The sequence below is a fragment of the Cupressus sempervirens genome, chromosome 5 (genome assembly GCF_028749045.1).
Source record: "Cupressus sempervirens isolate cs-2001-9-10 chromosome 5, ASM2874904v1, whole genome shotgun sequence".
Lineage (NCBI taxonomy): Eukaryota > Viridiplantae > Streptophyta > Pinopsida > Cupressales > Cupressaceae > Cupressus > Cupressus sempervirens.
In genome coordinates, this window is record NC_143122.1 from 120,030,759 (window position 1) to 120,044,219 (window position 13,461).

General features: G+C 39.9%; 2 protein-coding genes across 6 annotated transcripts in view; one reads left to right on the top strand and one right to left on the bottom strand.

The window, feature by feature from the left end:
• Nucleotides 1-13,461, top strand: part of LOC149554800 (uncharacterized) — a 309,622-nt gene that overhangs the window by 38,125 nt on the left and 258,036 nt on the right. The window lies entirely within an intron of this gene.
• On the bottom strand, nucleotides 3,442-4,066 carry LOC149554801 (uncharacterized). The gene is made up of 2 exons (XM_089833591.1): nucleotides 3,770-4,066; nucleotides 3,442-3,615 (listed from the first exon to the last, which is right to left on the bottom strand). The coding sequence occupies exons 1-2, from the start codon at nucleotides 3,998-4,000 to the stop codon at nucleotides 3,442-3,444; spliced, it is 405 nt and encodes a 134-aa protein (XP_089689717.1). The 5' UTR covers nucleotides 4,001-4,066.

Consider the following 13,461-nt stretch of genomic DNA (forward strand, 5'->3'; position numbering starts at 1 on the left):
TGTTGTAGGTAAACTTTTGATGGAGAGACACCCCACCATATTTTGGTCTCCTTGTGCGGTACATTGCCTTGACCTCATGTTGGAGGAAATTGACAAGCTTGAGTGGGTCAAATCATGTGTTGAAAGGGGAAAAAGTATATGCAAGTTTATCTACAATCATTCATTCATCCTTAACACAATGAGGGACTACATAGGAGGTAGGGAGTTAGCTTGTTTAGGCATTACGGGGTTTGCCTCAAATTTCATCACATTGCAGTCCTTGTTGACATCAAGGGACAATTTGAGGAGCGTGTTTGTTGGATGGGAGTGGATTACATCTTCCTATGTTACGACCACTACAGGGGTAGATGTAGTGAATTACATCTTTGATGATGATGGTTTTTGGAAACCTGCTAAAGAAATCCTTAAGGTAAAGTTATTACAATTTAACATTTAGTATTTTAGTATTTATTATTTAGCATTTAATATTTATTATTTAATTGTTTAATGATTTAGTTTTAGTTTTAGTTTTATTATTTTATATTTAAGTTTTGACTCAAATGTTTTTTTACATTATATGTAGGTCACTAAGCCCCTTGTATCTCTCCTACGACTTGTTGATGGGGAGAAGCCCTCTATGGGCTACATATATGAGGACATGGATAGGGCCAAGGAGGCCATTAGAGCCTAGTATGCAGGAGTGTAGGAGAAGTATGCCCCTATTTGGGGGATCATTGATAGGAGACGATAGAATCAACAACACCAACCCATCCATACAACAACTTATTATCTGAATCCGACATTTCGTTTGCGTCCTAACTTCAAGGTGGATGAGGAGGTTCTCACTGGCCTATATACAGTGATCCAGAGGTTGAATAGCGATGAGGATAGCACAACTACAACCATTGAGCTAGACAAATTCAATAATAAAGAAGGGCCATTTTTCTTTGGCAGGATGGCCATAGATGCTCAAACAACAATACAACTAGGTAAAAATAATATATTCATGAATCTTAAGTTTATGGCTGAAAAGTTGTGCATTTTAATTTTTGATTATGTAATTTTAAAGTTGTAAATGAGATTACTTGTTTTTTTTTTCCTTTATTTCAGATAGATAGTGGCAAATGTTTGGGCCCACAACCCTAAAACTTCAAAAAATTACCATCGGTATTCTGAGTTATCCAAGTAGCACTCCTGGATGTGAGCGCAGTTGGTCCATGATCGAGCACATCCACTGGAAGAGGAGAAATAGGTTGATTGTCTGGAGGTTGAATGATCTTGTCTTTGTTCATTACAAGCTTTGTTTTAGGATCAGACAGATTTTGGGTGTTGACTCCTCTTCGATCATTTTGGAAGAAATTGATCCAGAATCAGAGTGGCTCACTGAGGCTATGGATCCAGTCTTCATTGAGAAAGACCATGAGTGAGTTGACTAGGTGGATAGAGAGGCTAGGGCTATAGCCATGGCAGAGGAGGTAGCTAGAGCACATTCAGGCACTGGTAGACACACATGCGCACACACAGAAATAGGCCCTAGTAATGTTGTTCATGAGCGCATCTTACATGTGGGGTCTATGGCTCAGCAGTCCTCTAGGACCTACCTTAGATGCCTTTCTAGAAGGTAGACTGGATACTCAGAGGCTGAGATGAGGCTACGATCGAGCTTGAGGATGATGATGAGGCTTGAGCTAAAGCCTTGTTTTTTCATTTTGTTTATAGATATTGATAGATAGACCAGTGTAATGAGACTCGGACTCGGCTCGGACTCAGCAAGGGTAACTTGACTCGTGACCCAGCTCTGCCTCGTGACCCGGCTCGGCGGTGACTCGGCAAAGTGAAAAAACCTTGAAATTTTGAGATTTTTTAAGATTTAAAGAACATTCCATGCACCCATTATTGAATAAAGTGTAAAGACACAATAACATCATTAAATAGAAGATAATTTGATCATAATGCACATGCCACATACTTAAAGTTAAAAACTTAAAACTTAAAAGTCAAACATCGATTACATATGTACAATACTACAAACTACAAAGTTACAAACTTACAAAGGTAAATTGCTAAAAGTAAATACTATATTACTAGTAATTAAAGTCAAACTAAGATAAATCCATGCAAACCATCAAAATGTATATGTATTATCATTTATGCATTATGAAATCCAACACATCAAGATTCAATAGTCATCATCAAATTCAAATGTTCCAAATGCTGATCATATATTAAGTTACTGTTAAACTGTTAAACAAAAAGTTAAAACAAGACTATAAGTCTACAACTATGGCTCCTAGTCAAAGTCCTCATCATCATCCTCATCCTCATCGTCATCCTCATCATCATCGTCATCGTCATCCTCATCCTCATCCCCAACCTCAGCCTCAACCTCAGGCTCAGGCTCAGTATAATCTACAAAATGCCTCTTAGTAAGGTGTCTAAGGTAGGTCCTGGATGTCTCAGTAGCCATAGCATCAGCTCGTGAGGTGCCTCTAGGATCAACTGTACTCTCTGCCTCTAGCTCTGCCAATGTCTGTGAGCTGCCACTAGGAACAACTGGAGCTCTTTGGTCCTCTGCTGCCATAGCCACAGCCTCAGCCTGGCCCTCTCTATCTGCCTGGTCAAGCCACTGTAGGTCCTCATCATCAAAGACAGGATCAGTAGCCTCAGTGATCCATTCAAACTCTGGATCAACCTCCTCTAGAGTAATCGGAGAGGTGTCACTATCCAAAATCTCCCTAATCCTAATGCGCAGGTTGTAGTGCACAAAGACTAGACTATTCATTTTTTGCACAGACAACCTATTACGCCTCTTCGAGTGGATGTGCTCGAACATGCTCCAGTTGCGCTCACATCCAGAAGCGCTACTTGGCTGGCTCAAAATGCGGATGGCAATTTGCTGAAGGTTTTTGGTTGAAGGCCCAAACATTTGCCACCATCTATCTGAATTTTGAAAAAAGGAAAACAAAAAAATATTAGTCTCATTTCAAAATTTGAACTTTAAGTTTAAAGCTAGAAATTTATAAACTAGATTGTATAAGGCTTTAGCTGCAATCTTTACCTGGCTGCAATTTTGTACGACCTTCTTTGCAAATTTGACTTGAAAAAATGGGCCCTAATGCATTATTATAGGCATCCATCTCAAGCAATATATCTGTGGAATTAGGGGACATCTTCGATACCACTGTGTATAGGCCACTAAGAACCTCCTCATCTGCCTTGAAATCATCAAGGAAACGGTATGCCGGATTGAGGTAATAGGTTGCTGCGTGGATGGGTTTATGAAGCTAATTTTGCCATCTCCTATCAATTATCCATCTCAAGCAATATATCTATGGGATTAGGGGACATCTTCGATACCACTGTGTATAGGCCACTAAGAACCTCCTCATCTGCCTTGAAATCATCAAGGAAACGGTATGCTGGATTGAGGTAATAGGCTGCTGCATGGATGGGCTTATGAAGCTAATTTTTCCATCTCCTATCAATTATGTCCCAAATAGGGCCATAGTTTTCCTCAACTCCTACATATTTGGCCTTAATAGTCTCCTTGACCCTATCCATGCCCTCATAAATGTAGCCCATAGAGGGCTTCTCGCCATCAACAACTCGTAGGAGGGCTACAAGGGGCTCGGTGATCTACAAAACAATTAAACAAAAAAACAATTTAGTGAATGATGAAACTTTGCAAAGTTGCACAATGAAAATAAAACAAAAATATGTATGAGACAAATTAATTTATAAAATTTTAAGACTTAAGCTTTTAAAATTTAAAATTTAAATTTAAAATTACCTCCACAATCTTCGAACATGGCTCCCAAAAATCATCATCATCATAAATGCATTTTGTTGCATCTATCCTTGCAGGGCTGCTCGCAAAGGAGGAGGAACTCCATTCTGGACCAACAAACATGCACCTCAACTCTAACCTTGAACTCAGCAAGGATTTTAGTGTGATAAAGTTAGAGGCAAATCTTGTGATACCAGGACGAGCCAACTCCTTTCCCTTCGTGTATTTCCTCATAGTGCTGAGGACCAAGGCATGATTATAGATGAACTTACAAAGATTTTTGGCTTTGGTAACACATGATTTCACTTATACAAGCTTGCCAATATCCTCTAACATGAGGTCGATGCAATGGGCCGCACATGGAGTCCAAAAGATTTTTGGGTGTCTCTCCATCAATAGTTTTCTTGCAGCAGTTTTAAATTAGTTAGTAAACAATGAAAATTTTTGATGCATTAAAAAACTTTTAATTTTCAAAATTTAATGAAAAACTAAAACAAATTTTTTAGAAGTAGAACTTAGAAAGTTAGAAGTTCAAATTTTACCTGCAGCAACATAATTAGCTGCATTATTTGTCACCACTTGGACAACATTGTTTTCCCCCACCTCCCTTATGACCTCCTCAATAGTCTCACATAAGAATTTTGCATTTTTCACACATGAAGAAGCATCTATGGACCTCAAAAACATGGTGGATCCTGAAAGTGAAAATTAAACAAAATAATTATCATTCAAGAATCAAGAATCAATACTTAATAAAACAAAATTTTCGTTATTCAATAATAGTATACATTAAATTTTAGACTTCAAGAAGTAGAGCATGATTAATTACCTCCGCTAGAAACAAGAAAATTTAGGAGGGTTCTGGACCTCCTATTTGTCCATCCATCTGTCATGATGGTACACCCCTTTTGGCTCCAAATCTTTTTGTGGTCCTCCAACTCAAGTTTCATCTCCTCAACCATATCTAGCAAGAGGGGGCCACTCAACTCATCTTCAGTGGGGGCTTTGAACCTCGCACCACAGATGGAAACTGCATCAATCATCCCCTGCCAATAAGGAGTCCTATTACATTTATAAAAACATTTTAATTAGCATATTTCAAATTTTCAACATCAAGTTAAAAGTATAAAATTGAATATAAATTTTAAAACTTAAAACGTAAAACAATAAAATATAAATGAAGTTGAAAATTTGAAGTACCTGGCTGCTATAAATGGAATGTCGCAGAAAAACCAAAACTTGCAAATTGCTCTTACTCCAGCTTCATGTATCTCCCTATTCCAACCCATGCTCTCAAGTGAGGGTTGTGCACTAGGAGTGGTACGCGGTACAAAAAAGTTGTCCAACTTACTAGATTTTCTGACTCTAGGACGAAGAAGAGCAGCACTACTAGAAGGGGCAGCAGCAGTAGCATCACTAGAAGTGTAAGGAATAGATGTAGAAGAAGCACGAGCAACAGAAGCACTAGGACGATAGGGGGGACGGGAAGAACCTTCTCCAACACAGCCTACTGACTCAGAAACATTTGCAGATGAGCGTGGAAGGGAACTAGAACCAATCAAAGCTAACTTTTCTAATTTTTTTTTTAAAATTCTTTTTCTTGTTCATATTTTTCCAAGGCTACATAACAAAAACGTTGAGCCTCAACAGATGCAGCTCCACAAGGCTCAATATCATGACCACGTAAGCCAGCAATATGGTATTTTAATCTATTTATCCCCCCACTATTAATGGTTTTGCAAAATAGGCATCTTGTTTGAGTTCTCTTTCTACCCGGAAATTCTATGGTGAACTTCCAACACTCATCTTTTTGTTGCCTTTAGAGAGCTTGGGTTTTTTACTTCCAGAAGCCATTATGACTTAATTAAGGAACAATGTAAAGGTTGCTGCAATAAGACATTTTAGACCAAATATTACCATTTCAGCATTGCATTTTATGAAGATCTAAAGTAAAAAAAAAACTCATAAACAAACAAAAAAAATTCATGCAAAAAACCCATAAGCATAGACAAAAAAATCATCAAAATCTAAACAATCAAGTCTTACCTCTTTCAAATGCTTTGGGAAGTGTTGAGAAGAGCTCCTATAAACTCCTTGAGGATCTAAATGCAAGCTCCAATGTCACAAATGCAAGCTTTTCTTCTCCTTTCAGCTGGTTGCAAAACAAGAAACCTCTATTTCTCTTCTACCTCTCTCTCTCTTTCTTCTTTTCACTATAGACTGCTATGGGAGCCCTTTTAGGGTTATATGAGTGAGATATGTAAAAAAAAAACATAAAAAAAACATTAAAAAAACATATAAAAAATTATATTTTCAAGGCTCGGTTCCATGCCTGTCGCGACCGAGTTAAGCAGGCCGGGTCACGCGAGTCAGTCCTCGTGACTCGCCGCTCACAAGTCACGAGTCATTGTGACTCGGCGAGGTCAGCGCGGCTCACTGACTCGCCTGACTCACATGACTCGCCGCGAGTCACGTTACCCTGTGATAGACATACATTTCATGAATCTTCATCTTAGATTCTTACATACATTTATGATTTGATGTCTTATGGATCTTTATCTTACATACATTCTATGATTTGAATCATTATAATCCTATGATTTCCATTTACTTCAACTATAGCCTACAATTTACATTTTACGTGTAACATAGTTACGTATGTGATGGATTTATCATTTATGTTCCATGTTTATGTATGTTAACTTCTATTTGATGATGTTATAGTGTGTTTAAGTTATATTCAATAAAGAGTGTATGAAATAAGTTTTAAATTGTTAAAATCTCTAAATTTCAAGGGTTTTCTAAATTTGTTGATTCATGGCTGATTCGATTTGGCCTTACTGATTCCGATCCGATTCTGATTCTCATTACTTTGGTATTTTGGGAATTGTTTTATTTTTAGTGGCTAAATTATTATCATAATTTAAGTTGAGGGTTGAGTTATCATTGAAAAGAGCCATTTAATAATTAGTTAAGCCAAGTCAAGTGAAATAATCTAATGGAAGGTACTAATTAATATTGTGTGGTGAAGCTTCTTGAGTGAAGTTACACATTGGCAACAAAAGGGAATTTGGAGGTTATAAATACAAGCCCATTTGTTGAGAAAAACATGCTTGGATATTTTATTTGCTTTTGATGCCTTCGTGTCTTTTTCTAAGTTTTCTGAATAGTGTGCCCTTGCTGAAGTATAAGGGTCTTGTTTTGATTTGTACATTGATTCCACAGTTGAGGTATTGTGGATCAAGTTCTAAGTACTTTACCAATTTTCCTTACCGTGCTCACTGTATCTAAGGAGAGATTCATTCTATGGTGTGATTTGAAAAAAGATTATTTGCTGGAGATATATAGGGTCTTGCATTTGCATATGGAGAGATCATTGAATGCATTTGAGATTACTGTTGGAAGTGTACAGGGCGTATATTTATTTGGAGGCCACTTTTTGTTAGTGAATGCATTTACAACATTTCACAAGGCTGGATGTCATCATTGGGGCCAAACATTGCTTTACAAGGAGTTGTGAGTTATCATAGACCTTTATTTCATTTCCTAAAGGATGCAGTTACCTGTGATTAGGGATTACTTCACAACATAAACCTGTGATCTGATCTCACTAGGTAGCATTTCAAAAGTCTTCCAATGGCTAAGTCTCTATGGTTTGCATTTGAATTGGAGAAGGCTGCATTAGCTAGCTAGGAGGCTGGGTGATGTTTATCATGTAAAGTCCCCTCTTTAGTTCGACATGGCATTGATCATGGATTTGCCTATTCCAGACTCTCGTAGGCAAATGGTGTGGAAAGAGAGTCAATTCTGCGGATCAAATAGTCATATCTTGCTCTTGAAGAAGTGTTAAGAGGTTATATTTTATCATTATGTGATATTGGGGCCCACATGTTATAATTTTAATTTGAGTTGCACTTTTTATTTTATAAAATTACTTTATTATAAAAAGTGCATTATAATGAGAAATTATAATGGATGTTTCTAGAAGTTCTAGCAACTTCTTAGAAAAGTGAATAAATAGAGGGCTGGGCCTCTCATTTGGACATGCTTGGATTGGAGAACTCTTCTACTTCTTCATTGTGAAGACATTTGTGGACTTTGGATCTGCAAATTATTCGATCTTTGGGAACGAATCACTCCCTTGGATTGGCGACTTTGAGGGTGTGAAATATCACCTGAATTGTTGCATAATTGGAGTTGGTATTCAGCCATCTCATTGGAGCTTATTGAGAATTCGTTGTTAGGGTTTGTTTTTGGTTGGAATAAGGATTTCAGATTTGCCCTATCATTGGAGAAGCATTTGACAAGAGTTTGAAGACAGAATAAGTGCGTTTTCAGAATTGGCAAAGCAGGGTTCGGAACCACATAATTGCTCATATCTCCTCAACCCCTTGGAGTTATTTTTTATGGTTTTACAGGGTTACTACCTAACCCTAGGCGCCCATTTTCCTTGCATTTGGGGGTCCCAAAACCCTAATATTATTTTATTTCAGCAGCCGTACAGGTACGGCCTGGTACGACCCTGCTAGTTTGGGCAGCAGCAGCAAATTAAGGACAGTTTGGGGGTGCGGTTGGAGGTCTTCATCAACGATCTGCAGCAAAACGTGGTGTTCTCCCATAGTTCTTCAAACCAGGTTCTTGCATTCTGAAATATATGTCAATTTTTGGGTAAATTTGCTGTCATACAGACATTGTAATAATCAGTCCAGAATTGGTAATAAAATAATTTCAGAATTTATTGCATTGTAATTGAAATATAGTTCAATGGCTTTATATATATTGTAATTTTGTGATTATATTCTGAAAGTATCAAATCTGAAATTACCATATTCTGAATATTGTTACTGTTACACGCCAAGTGTTTGACAAAATTCCTAAGTTCAGTTTGAGGGTTTCTTTGGCCTTTATAGAGAGGGTCATTACAGTGGTATCAGAGCTATAAGTCCTGCCATCCTGTGGAGGTCTTATAGGGAATTTGGAATAGCTGGATAGGAGGGAAAGTGTTTGACGAAATGTCAAAACACTAAAATCAGAGCATGCGACAAAGGCCTTATAATTTCCGCAATACCAAAGCAAGACAAGATAGGATTTCTGACTTGTAGAGCGAATAGTCTAGCTCATCTATCCAGGTGGACATAGAATCCAGTCATACAGACACAGGGGAGGTATTTTTTGATCAAGACTACGACTACAATATGGATAGAGGCGGGAATGCCGGTCCAGATCCGCAAGAGGAAAGATTTTTACAGTTATTAGACACCCTGGCACAGGGACAGCGATTAGCCGAACAAAGAGCACAAGAACAGAATCAGAGAATGGAGCTTATGATGCAGATGATGGCTCGACAAATGGGGTTGAACGCTAACATAGGTGGAGGAAATAATCAGAATGGTCACAATCAGAATGGGAATAATCAGGATGAGAGACATAATGGAGGCGAACAAATTGGGAACAATTTCGGTCATGCCCCCCAGCAAGCTCGGACAGTAAGTTCGAGGCCTATGATTCCTACGTTCCTTCCTAAAGCTCCAGAGCAGCCGGTACTAGAACCCCAGATCACTGACATACAGGATCAGCTGAGGAGAGATTGGGAAGCAGGAGGACCAGATTTTACAGCTGCAATCACCTTTAGAGAGTATATGGATGTGCGGATGAAGCATATGCCCCGTGGACAAGACAGGACTCAGAACTATGAGCTACGAAAGAAAGTAGGAAAACTACAGTTACCATATTATGATGGCTCGGGGAAGTCTACAGCAAGAGCTTGGGTTCAAAAGCTTGACACATGCTTTCAATTGAATCCTATGTCTGAGGAAGAAGCTATTAAGTATGCAACAATTCACCTGGATGGGTTAGCACACGAATGGTGGCATCATGGTATGATCACTATGGGTCATGCACACATTACCTCATATGTGGAGTTTACGGAGAGACTGATTGAACGTTTTGATAAGAAAGATCCAGAACTCCATTTCAAGGAATTAGCCCAGCTTAAACAGTGGGGCTCATTGGAAACATACATTTCAGAGTTTCAGAAACTTGCAGTGTTAGTAACAGATGTATCTGAACGAAGGCTATTGGTTTTATTTATGGATGGGTTAGTTGATCCGTTGAGAGGGTGGATTAAAGCTCTCAACCCTCCCACTTTGCAGGAAGCCATTAAGAAAGCTTGTGACATGGATTCCTCTTCAGCTTCTAAAAATAAATTTCAGGCAAAGAGTTTCCCTTCAGGAAAAGATAAGGACAGGAAACCCTTTCATAGAGAGGCACAGCTACCTAAAGGAGAAAATAAGAGGCTGGACAAGGAGACACTTAATGACTTGCGTAGGAAGAAGCTATGCTTCTATTGCAAAGGCCCGTATGAGTACGGCCATGACTGTCCTATGAGGCCAAAAGGGAAGGCCAACCGGGCAATGTGGGCTTATTACGAAGGCTCAGATTCAGATGGTTCAGAACATCATGATGAGGATTCTGATGAAGCAGAGGGAGAGCAGGAGATAGACAGTGCAGGGCAAAGGCAGGAAACAGAGCTACATTTACAGGAAGCACGACTGTCTAGTATCCAGAGAGAGGGATCTTTCAGACTTCGGGGAGTCTTGGCTGGACAGAAGGTTATTACATTGTTGGACACAGGTGCCACGCATAATTTCATTGATGCACGATTTGTAGAGAAGCGTGGACTCATTACTGAGGAGTTCGAAGGACTAAGAGTCAAGGTAGCTGATGGATACACTCTTCGTTGTGACAGGATGGTACGAGACTTGCCTTTGCGTTTGAACAACTATGAGTTTAAGGCGGATTATCATGTGGTCAACATGGGTGACATGGACATAGTACTTGGGATGCAGTGGCTACATTCATTGAAGGTGGTTACCCTGAGATTAGAGGATATGGAGATACAATTCGAAATAAATGGTAGGATTCATGTGCTAAAGGCTATCTGTAATGGAGACATCAAGACTATCTCATTTAGGCGGCTGGAGAGATTAACTAGGCATAATGATATAGAGTGGGCACCAGTTTGTACTTTGATACCTACACAGGAGGAGCAACATAAGGTGGAATATCATCCTGATATTCAGAAGTTGGGGATTAAGTACGAAAAGGTATTCAGTGAGATTCCACCAGGCAGGCCACCGGACAGAGGTATTGAGCATATTATTGAACTGGAGGAAGGTGCTAAACCTATCATGATCACACCATATCGACATCCAAAGCGACTCAAGGATGAGATTGAAAGGACCATTGAGGAGTTGCTAGCTATGGGGCACATCCGACCTAGTAAGTCACCTTTTGCATCTTCTGTTGTTTTGGTAAAAAAGAAGGATGGAACGCTTCGGATGTGTATTGATTACAGGGCATTAAATAAGAGAACCATTAAGAGCAGGTATCCTATTCCTCGCATTGATGAGTTGATAGATGAATTGCATGGGGCCTGTTATTTCACGAAAATTGATTTGAGATCAGGATATCACCAGATCAGAGTCCGTGAACAGGATATTGAGAAAACTGCTTTCAGATGTCATTGTGGGCACTTTGAGTTTGTAGTCATGCCTTTCGACCTGACCAATGCACCTGCCACTTTCCAGTCCACTATGAACAGAGTTTTCCACCATCAGTTGAGGAAATTCGTGCTGGTGTTTTTTGATGACATTTTGATCTATAGCCGATCATGGCAGGAGCATCTAGAGCATTTGGAGACGGTGTTGAGCATTCTACAGAAGGAGTCCTTGTATGCAAAGGAGTCCAAATGTGACTTAGGGATGACCGAGCTGTTATATTTAGGACACATCATTAGTGCAGAGGGAGTGCGGATGGATCCTGAAAAGATTCGCGCTATTGTTGATTGGCCTCCACCAGAGAACCTTACACAGTTAAGGGGGTTCCTTGGTTTATGTGGTTTTTATCGCAGGTTTGTCAGTGGCTACTCACGACATGCAGCTCCCATGACAGATTTATTGAAAAAAGGGGAATTTGTGTGGACTCAGAAGGCACAGGACTGTTTTATGAGATTTAAGGAGATAATGACTACGTGCCCAGTTCTAGCATTACCTGATTTCACGAAGCCATTTGAGCTTCAATGTGATGCATCTGGAGAGGGAGTAGGTGCTGTACTTATGCAGAATAAGCACCCCATAGCTTATGAGAGCAGGAAGCTCAGAGGCCCTGAGCGTTCATTCAGTATATATGATAAGGAGATGTTGGCCATCATGCATGCTTTGGCCAAATTCAGACAATATCTTGTGGGTAGCAAGTTTTGTATTAAAACTGATCATAACAGTCTGAGGCATTTCTTGGGACAGCAGGACCTGAATGATCGCCAACAAAAGTGGGTAAGTAAGTTGCAGGCATATGATTTTGACATCTCATATGTCAAGGGAACTCAGAATGTTGTTGCAGATGCTCTATCTCGAAGGCCACACCTCACTCTTATGCTTCAGATATCAGAGGATTGGCGACACTTGATTATAGCAGAGTATGCCAGGGATACATGGGCCTCCGATATAGTAGAGGGAACAGTGATTGATACCAGATACACACTTGTGGATGATTTGATCATTTACAAGAACAGGATTTACCTGGTCCCAGGATCGAAGGTTAAGCAACTGATTATGAGAGCACTTCACGACTCACCGACAGCAGGCCATCCCGGGTACTTCAAGACTTACAAGTCAGTTCGAGAGCGGTTCACTTGGAAAGGGCTGAAAGTTGATGTTTTGCAGTATGTTCAGAGTGTCTTGTTTGCCAGCAAAACAAACAAGAACACAGCTATCCGGCAGGACTCCTACAGCCACTTCCGATTCCCGACAGGAAGTGGGAATGCATCTCCATGGACTTTATCACAGGTTTGCCCAAGGTACAAGGACGAGATTGTATTTATGTGGTGGTAGATAGATTAACGAAATATGCTCATTTCTTTCCTATCACCACTACACATTCAGCAGCTCAGGTGACAAAGGTTTTCTTTCGGGAGGTTTTCAGATTGCACGGCTTGCCTCAGAACATTGTGAGTGATAGGGATAGCTGTTTCATGAGTCACTTTTGGCAGGAGGTATTCCGGTTATGTGGCACGGAGCTTACACCCAACACTAGCTATCACCCACAAACCGATGGTCAAACAGAAATTGTGAACAAATGGGTGGAAGGGTATTTAAGGAATTTTGTGGCAGCTCAGCAGCGAGCTTGGGTCAGATGGATATATCTCTGCGAGTATTGTTACAATACTACATATCATATGACTATACAGATGACACCCTTCATGGCACTTTACGGTTATGAAGCACCTAGTTTCTTGGATTTGTTGTTGAGCGACAGCCGGGTACCCAGTGCAGGTGAATTATTACAGGAGAGTAAGGATATAGTTGCTACCCTCAAAGACAATATTGCAAGAGCTCAGAACCAGCAGAAGCAGTATGCAGACCAGAAGAGAACTGAGCGTAGTTTTGAGGTAGATGATATGGTTTACCTCATGTTGCAGCCATACAGGCAATCTACTCTTAAGAAGAGTGGGGCAGAGAAACTTAAGCCACGCTATTATGGACCATTCAGGATTATCAGGCGAGTTGGTGAAGTGGCTTATGAGTTGGAGCTTTCCGCAGACAGCAGAGTGCACAATGTGTTTCATGTGTCACGCCTCAAGAAGGCGTTGGGTCAGAATGTGGTGCCTTCTGCAGTATTACCTCCTTTAGACGATG